A 9,354-nucleotide genomic window follows, 5' to 3' on the forward strand; every position below is an offset into this window, starting at 1 on the left:
GGGGGTTATATGGGGGCTTTACCAAAACGTGTACCGACATGGCCCATTTACGAACTTAACCTGCCTACTGGTAAACTATGCAGACAGACAAACAGCTCTAGATCGTCTTAGAATTTTACGCTGATCCAAAACATTTATTATGAATATTTCGAGGAGTTACAAACAGAATGACTCCATAGAATGGTGGAGGGTATTAAGGACTATACAGGCTGAGATGAAAAAACTGCAACCAACTTCAAATCATTCCAGTGACAGCTCATTATTAAAAGCATCATTAAAAGCATTTTGGTTACAGTTTTCCAGAAAAAAAGTTATTCGCGATGGAATTCAAGCGTGATAGTGTGATTTATCTTTATATTTGGCCGGAAAACCACAAGTAGCTACAGTTAGAGCATTCCAGCATTTAAATGTTAATAAATCTTTTGTGTCTCGTATAATCGCTCATTACCGTGATACTGGTAGCATAGCTCGACGTCAAGGAAATGGACGGAAGAAAACAGCAACATCAGCAGAAATGGTTCGAAAAGTAAAGAAGCGACTTGATCGAAACCCGCGTCAAAGTGGCCGAAAATGGCTCGTGAGCTGAACATATCGCAATATTCCATTCGACAAATATTGAAAAATGAGCTCGGGGTAAAGCCATTGAAATTCCAAAAAGTGCAAGAACTTACACCGCAACAGAAAGAAAATAGATTCAAAAGAGCTTAAGAGTTACTCCACTTGGCCGAAAGTGGTGAACTGCCGAAATTGGTATTCTCTGATGAGAAAACATTCATTGTCCAGCAGTTTGTAAACAAACAAAATGATCGTGTTTACTTGCCAAAGAGGTAAGCTGAAAATGTGCACCTTCGGTTGGCCACCAGAACTCAAGCGCCGGCCATCGTAATGGTATGGGCCGCCATAACAGCCGATGGTCGCTCTCCGCTCGTATTAATTGACCGTGGTATCACACATTCTTCTAATCTTTAATTCTCAAAATATTTTTTTTTTCAAAACAATGGATACAGGGTGAGATAATAAAAAAACTGCGACAAAGTCAAACACCATATTTTTTAAATTTTTGTTGTAAATTTTATTGAATGAAAGCAAACAATATCGGAAATAGCATCAAATTTTAGAATAAGTTTAGATTTGTTCGAATTGGTCACCTTTGGCATGAATTATGGCTTTCAAACGGCCAATGAAAAAGTAACACGCTGCCCGCAGTATTTTGGCCCATTTCCGGCGAAGCGCTTGCTTGAGGTGATCGACACTTTGGTATTTTTTAGTGCCACCCTTGCTTTCCAAAATACTCCAGACACAACAGTATCGGAGATTTTGGTGGCTATTGTGCGCTGGAAATGAAGCGAGGAACCTCATTTTTTAAGCATTCTTGGGTGCGATGGTGCTGTTGAAATGTCCAAGGTCTGCAGCCAAAATGTTTGCGCGCCCAAACCTTTAATACACCCTCCAGAATATTTTCGCGATAATATTTGGCATTTATTTTGATGCCACAGTCGATTAATACAAGCGGAGAGCGACCATCGGCTGTTATGGTGGCCCACACCATCACCATGGCCGGCGCTTGAGTTCTGGTGGCCAACCGAAGGTGCACATTTTCAGCTGACCTCTGTGGCAAGTAAACAGGATCATTTTGTTTGTTGGACAACGAATGTTTTCTCTTCGGAGAAAACCAAATTCGGCAGTTCATACCACTTTCGGCCAAGCGAAGCAACTTTTCTTTCTGTTGCGGTGTAAGTTCTTGCAGTTTTTGGAATTTCAATGGCTTTACCTTGAGCTCATTTTTCAATATTTGCCGAATGGAATATTGCGAGATGTTCAGCTCAAGGGCCATTTTTCAGCCACTGCGATGCGGGATCAAGTCGCTTCTTTACTTTTCGAACCATTTCTGCTGATGTTGCTGCTGAAATCACACTATCACGTTTGAATTCCATCACGAATAACTTTTTTTCACTGGAATAATTTTAACAGCTGTCGGACGAGTGGCTTAGAAATGACTGCAGTCAATTGCAGTTTTTTCATCTCAGCATCTTTACCATCATCTCGGCTTGAAATTTCCCATTCCGAGAGAATGTTCTACATACTGCTTCGCTACATTATCTCTGTTTAAAAATAAAATCGTTTAATACCTTTTTAAAAAAAATACTTTGTTTCAGACATTGATCGGATAACAAAAGGTTATCGTAATGATATCGCATTAATATATATCCAAAACATGATGCCTAATAAAAATTAATCGACCAAATCGGCTATGAGAATTCGATATAAACCCTGCATGAAATGATTTCCCCGCAGTAAAAATAAATTGTTTATTGTAAAGAAATGTCGAAACAGCGTAAATATTTTATAATATTTTTATTTCTTCTGCTACATCACTCTTCGGTGGATGGCGCGCGCTTTGAGTTTATTCTGGATAACGATAGAATTTTCGATGATTGTACCCACATACCAGGATCGAAAGGTATGGACCATTTGTTGGATTTTAAAGAGTTGCATATGGAATTTCAAGACGGCAGGGTGGGCATTCGAGGAAATTCCACCAATGTCTGGGAAGGTGTCAAGTCAACAGATATAGTTCAAGTAAAACACAAAGATGAGGCGGAAAATTGTCACAATTTATTGAATAATTTTTATCTACAGGGCCATGGTGAGTTGCACAAATTCCAGCGTGGTGACTGGCAGCCAACTCCCATACTAATGGTGGCGATGGACTTTTGTAAGGTCCAATTTGATCCCAAAACCGATTGGTATCAATTGTGGACGAAAAATGTACCAGAACACGAACGGAAATGTATTAATACTTATGGGGTATGGTATGGTTGCTATGGAATTTCTGCAAGATACTGATTTTTATTTTTTTATGCAACTACAGCAAGTCTACCACTACAATGACTTCACGGTAGATACGGTGTTCGATTTTCCGGCCAACATGGAGGGTCGTTATAAATTGGTCACCCGATTTCGGGCAATGGATCCAGTAACACTACAATATCGACCAAGTGAAATATGCTATCAAGTATTGGGTGAATTTATTAAGTTGAAGTGATGTAATTACGAAAAAAAAAACAAGTTAAAAAACAGTAAGTTCGGCAGGGCCGAACTTTAAATACCCTCCACTATTTGGAACGAATTTGGAAATTTTCAAAAAATAAAATCCGTTTAAAATTCTGTTAAAATCTTAAAAATACCGAATATAGTTGTTATATTGGGATCTATACGACGTGGACCTACATAGGCTCTGTCACAGGCTGTAGCATCCATTACGAACTTCAAATACGACATCTCAAACAATTTCGGTGAGTATTGTACCTAAAATCGTCAAAATGCCTAATATAGGGGGGTAATGATATATGGGGGCTCTACGAAGATCTGGACCTGCGTAGACCATTTTCTGTCACAGACTATAATTCCCATTACGAACTCTAAATACGTAATTTGAAAATCATCAAAATACCGAATATTAGGAGGTACCATTATATCGGAGCTATACGAAGGCTTGGACCTGCATAGACAATTTTCTGTCACAGGCTGTAGCATCCATTACAAACTTCAAATAGGACATCTCAAATAATTTCGGTAAATCGTCAAAATACCGAATATATGGAGGTACTGATATATGAGGCCTATAGTATCCATTACGAACTTCAAATACCACATCTGAAACAATTCCGGTGAATAATGTCGCTAAAATCATCTAAATACCGAATATCGGGAGGTACCGTTATATGCGGGCTATATGAAAACGTGGACCTACATGGCCCATTTACGAACTTAACCTGCCTACTGGCAAAATAAATATGCGTGCAAAATTTTAGCCGTCTATCTCAATTCTTTTGAAAGATAGCATGATTACAACAGACAGACGAATAGGCAGACGAACATCGCTAAATCGACTTAAAATTTTACGCTGATCAGCAATATATATACTTTGTTGGTTCTGACATGAGTATTTCGAGGAGTTACAAACGGAATGACAAGGTTAATGTACCCTCTATAGTATGTAACTCAACATCTCAATATAAATGCCTGAACACTGTTATATGGGGACTATATGAAGGCGTGGACCTGCACAGACAATTTTCTGGCATGGGCTTAAGTAACCATTACGAACTTCACATGCGAAATTTGAAACAATCCCGATAAATAATGTCGCTAAAATCATCAAAATACCGAATATCGGGGGGTTCAGTATATGGGGGCTATACGAAGACGTGGATCTACATGGCCCATTTTCTGTTTTATGCTGCAGTATCTATTACGAACTTCAAATACCAAATTTGGAACGATTCCGTTAAATAATGTCGCTAAAATCATCAAAATACCGAATATCGGGAGGTACCGTTATATCGGGGCTATATGAAGACGTGGACCTACATGACTCATTTTTTGACTTAGGATGTAGTATCCATTACGAACTTCAAATGCCAAATTGGAAACAATTCCGGTGAATAATGTCGCTAAAATCATCAAAATACCGAATATCGGGAGGTACCGTTATATGGGGGCTATATGATAACTTGGACCTACATGGCCCATTTACGAACTTAACCTGCCTACTGGCAAAATATACATGTGTGCAAATCTCTATCTCAATTTGTTCGAAAGATAGCGTGATTACAACAGACAGACAGACGGATAGACAGACAGACACATAGACAGAAAGACGGACATGGCTGACGGACATTACGCTGATCAAGAATATATACTTTGTTGGGTCTGACATGAGTATTTCGAGGAGTTACAAACGGAATGACAAAATTAATATACCCTCCATAGTATGGAGGAGGGTATAAAAAGCAGGACCATGTTAACTGAATCAAGGAAAAATGTTTAAATCAAAATTCCCAAATTTTTTTCTAATAATAACCTACAACACTATGTATTTAGAGGTATTATAAGGTTGATTGGGCCCGATCCTCACAGCAGGTCGAAATTTCCTTCCATACTTTCGAAATTTTTCATGGGGTTGTCTTAGGACCTGAATAGAAGCCTATTGCTTTTGCAGATATTCGCAAAATATTTAGATGTTGAAATGGACCAAATCTGAAAATTTAACTGATTTTACAGTCGATCTACAGGTAACAATTAAAGATCAATCAATATGGAATTTTGGAGTTATTAACAGCTCAGAAACCCATCATTTTGGATGACCATCGGATAATATTTAGCGGGTAAAATAGACCATAACTTTTGTGTGAAATTTTTTTAAAGACAGAGGAATAGGGCCAAGCAACGTGTAATAAAAACAAAGGTAACTTTTTGCAGGACTGTATGGCATTACTTTAAAAACGAAAACGACCAAAATAAGTTTGGGGCTTTCCAAAATGTTTCTTTCCGCACCACTATAGCCTTTACTTACTTGTTATACCCACAGCCATATATCTAAGAGGGTATATATTATTTGATACGGCCAAAACGTGCCACATCGAAATAATGGCTTAGGTATCTGGCACCAAATCGGTTTCAGGAGATTTGCAGTCGATCTAGCGATGTCCGTCCGTCCGTCTGCCTGTCTGGCTGGTGCGCACGATAACTCTCGAATAGCGTATTCGATTTGGTCCAGACTTAATACATCGTGATATATTTATACCCTACAACACTATGTGTTGGGGGTATTATAAGTTTGATTGGGCCAAAAATTATGTAACACCTCGAAATATTGATTTCCCAAATAGGAAAGTATATAGCATTTTCAGATTAAATGAAACCTTTTGCAATTCAAATGAAACTTTTTGCAGCGGGAATGAAACCTTTTGCAGTGGAATTGAAACCTTTTGCAGTGGAAATGAAACCTTTTGCAGTGGAAATGAAACCTTTTGCAGCGGGAATGAAACCTTTAGCAACCGAAATGAAACCATTTGCAACCGAAATGAAACTTTTTGCAAATCAAATGAAACTTTTAAATTTATAGAAGGAAAAATAGCAAAACATTTTTATTTTTAGTATTTTTTAAATTAAATCAATTAATTATAACTATTATATTGACAAAGAGGATTTTTTATTGATTATAAATATCTACATTTATTTATATTATTTCTTAAAATTTCAATTATTGTAATAACAAATGGTTATTTATTGATTTGATATAAAATGCTATTAAATTCCAAATGCTTAACGATATGGAGATAGAGCAGTCGTGATTTCAATAGACAGATAAGTGGAAATCATTAAATCAACTATGATCAGGATTGTATATACTTTATGGGATCTACGACGAATATTTAGAGGTGTTACAAACCGAATGACAAATTTAATATATCCTCCTTTCCATGGAGGAGATTATAAAAAGGTACCTAATTCGGGTCCTTCGAAAAAAATACCTTGAAAAACTTTTTTCAATCTTTCTGCATCTACACTTGTGTTTTATGGAAGCTTTAAAATTTTTATAGGAACATAGGCATTACTAATAAATAAAAATTCCTCTTTAACTATATATTAGTTATAATTAGTTGATTTAATTTTAAACCTACTGAAAATAAAAATGTTTTGTTATTTTTTCTTCTAAAAATCTAAAAGTTTAATTTGATTTGCAAAAAGTTTCATTTCGGTTGCAAAGGGTTTCATTCCCGCTGCAAAAGGTTTCATTTCCACTGCAAAAGGTTTCATTTCCACTGCAAAAGGTTTCAATTCCACTGCAAAAGGTTTCATTCCCGCTGCAAAAAGTTTCATTTGAATTGCAAAAGGTTTCATTTAATCTGAAAATGCTATATATGGATCTTTCTATCTCGCCGAGCTGAGTCGATCTAGCTATGTATGTCCGTCCGTCCGTCTGTCCGTCTGTCCATGTTAATTTGTAATCACTCTACAGGTCGCAATTATGGCCCGATCTTCACGAAATTTTGAATGGAGGTGGGGTTAAGGCCAGAATAGAACCCTATTTCTTTTGGAGATGATCGCACAATATTTAGTGGTCGAAATGGACCAAAAACTGAAAAAAATCCTGATTTTGCAGTTGATCTATACGTCGCAATTATGGACCAATCGACGCGGAAATTACCATGGGGCTAAAGCTCCGGGCTGGGCAGAAGCCTTCCGATTTTGATGGTCATCGGGTAATATTTAGTGGGTGAAAAAGACTATAACATTTGTATTAAATAAAAGTCAAATTTCCATTAAACCGCGAATATTTTTAGTCCCGGCGAACTCATAAATAGACGAACAGGTCAATTCTGACCGTTAGGTAGATGCCGATAGTAAATATATCGGATATATGTAGCGAAATATATACAATGTGTATATACAAAGGAAAGGAATGTTAGATGGAATGCTTATATCTCAAGAATGGCTGGACCGATTTTGACAAATTTTGTAAATTCAGAATGCCCTCTTGACATTAAAGTATAAAATCTAAAAAAATCGCATTAAAATAAGTCAAAAATGATGTTAATATAGATTTTGTAGTATTTTGTGACATTTTTTTTTTATTTTTTCATATTTTTTATCGCATGCGATTTTTTCAATTTGACTTATAATATTAAGGTGTATATTTTGTAATATTTTTCCACCTTACAACACAGGTTTGGGATATTATATACAGATTGCAATTATCGTCCGATCCTCACGAAAAGGGTAGGATTAGGCTCAGAAGGGCTAGGCCTATTGTTTTCAAAGATGTCCGCAATATATTTAGGGGTTGAAATGGACCAATAACTAAAATGTTCCTGATTTTGCAGCCGTTATAAAGGTCACAAATAGAAACGAATGGACACGAAATCTCGCATGAAGTTAGAGTTTAGGACAGCGGGTAGAATGGACCACTACTTTTGTCTGAAAAATACCAACATTACTTACAGGCGATAGCCGAAATACACAAAATGCGAACTTCTGCCTTTTTTGCTGATTTCGTTGCTAGAGTTTAGGGCTAGAGTTTAGGGCTTATCATCGGATAATTTTCAGCGGGTAAAATAGACCATATCTTTTGTTTTGAAAAAATTCAAAATTTTTCATTAAATCGCGAATATTTTAAATCCCGGCGAAATCACAAAGCCATGACAAGGTTACTTCTGATCTTTACATTGATGTTAACATCCAACAAATCAGATATATAGCAAAATATGTGCGATATATATGCCTATCAAAGAAGATATGCTTGAAAGATCTCTTATATGTCGAGAACGGCTGAACAGATTTCGACAGTTCTCATTAATTCAGAATAGCCTCTTGGCAGGAAAGAAAAAACGTCTAAAAAATCGCATAAAAATACCTCTCTAAAGATGAAAATATTGATTTTGTAACATTTTCTCATATTTTTTCAATTTTGTCATATTTTTGGCATATTTTCATTTTGAATTAAACATTTGATAATATTTCTACAGCTAACAAAACTAAGTAGTTAGGATATCAGGATATCATATACAGATCGCATTTATGGCCCGATCCTTACGAAATTTTGCATGGGGATAAGATGAGGTTCAGAATAGATGCCTACTCTTTTTGGAGATGATCGCCATATATTTAGGGGTTGAAATGGATCAAAAAACTGCAAAATTGTCAGCAAGTCGTAATTATCGCCCGATCCTCACGCACATTTGAATGGGGGTTACCGGACATTGCAAAAGCCAAGCAGTTTTGGATGGTCATCCAAAAATATTCAATGTGTGAAATAGTTTACCAACTTTTATAGACAAAATACGAAAATGTCCATTCCAGTGACTTTTTGGAGAATTCACAAATACAGGAAAGACGCACTTCTGACTATTTCGGTAACGCTGATTTCGTTGAAGAATATAGTCAAATGTCTGTATCTCATATAGATACGTTTCAGTCAAACACCAATAATAAATGTTATAATCTTTTGCTGTATCGTATCGTTTATTATAGTGTTTTAGGGTATTCAACGGTCGGCCCTGCTCGACTGTAGCCTTTGCTTACTTGTTTTAAAATTGATTTGTAAACTATTTATTATATCACTCGAACTTTCAGCCACCTGATACGATAATAACATTAAACAATTCAAATAATTTACTTCCATCCAGAGCAATTTAAATTAGATAGAATAATTGAATGAATTATACCAATAGGGGAAATGTATATTTATGAGTTTTCATCCTTGCGAAAAAGTGGAGATTATCCGTTACCCAATGAAGATCTAATAAAATAATAATACGTTGCTCATCTTTGATAGTACATTATTACGAACAAAATTGTCTTGTTCACAGAATTGTTAAATAGATAACATATAATTTAAACAAGTAAGCAAAGGCTACAGTCGAGCGGGGCCGACCGTTGAATACCCTACAACACTACAATAAACGATACAGTTTATATAGGCGAGATACTCGAAAGAATTCCACAAGATATTGTGACAAATAATAAAAGAAAACCATCAGGTTTCGTTCTCTAATCTTCAAATAC

General features: G+C 36.2%; 1 protein-coding gene across 1 annotated transcript; it reads left to right on the forward strand.

Annotated features, from left to right (window-relative positions):
• The first annotated feature begins 2,288 nt into the window (after positions 1-2,288).
• LOC101896941 (uncharacterized) lies at positions 2,289-3,046 on the forward strand. Its single transcript, XM_020037812.2, has 3 exons — positions 2,289-2,580; positions 2,641-2,808; positions 2,873-3,046. Exons 1-3 carry the CDS (start codon positions 2,323-2,325, stop codon positions 3,044-3,046), a joined length of 600 nt encoding a protein of 199 aa, XP_019893371.2. The 5' UTR covers positions 2,289-2,322.
• Positions 3,047-9,354: the final 6,308 nt, after the last annotated feature.

Source organism: Musca domestica, unplaced genomic scaffold (genome assembly GCF_030504385.1).
Source record: "Musca domestica strain aabys unplaced genomic scaffold, Musca_domestica.polishedcontigs.V.1.1 50, whole genome shotgun sequence".
Classification (NCBI taxonomy): Eukaryota; Metazoa; Arthropoda; class Insecta; order Diptera; family Muscidae; genus Musca; species Musca domestica.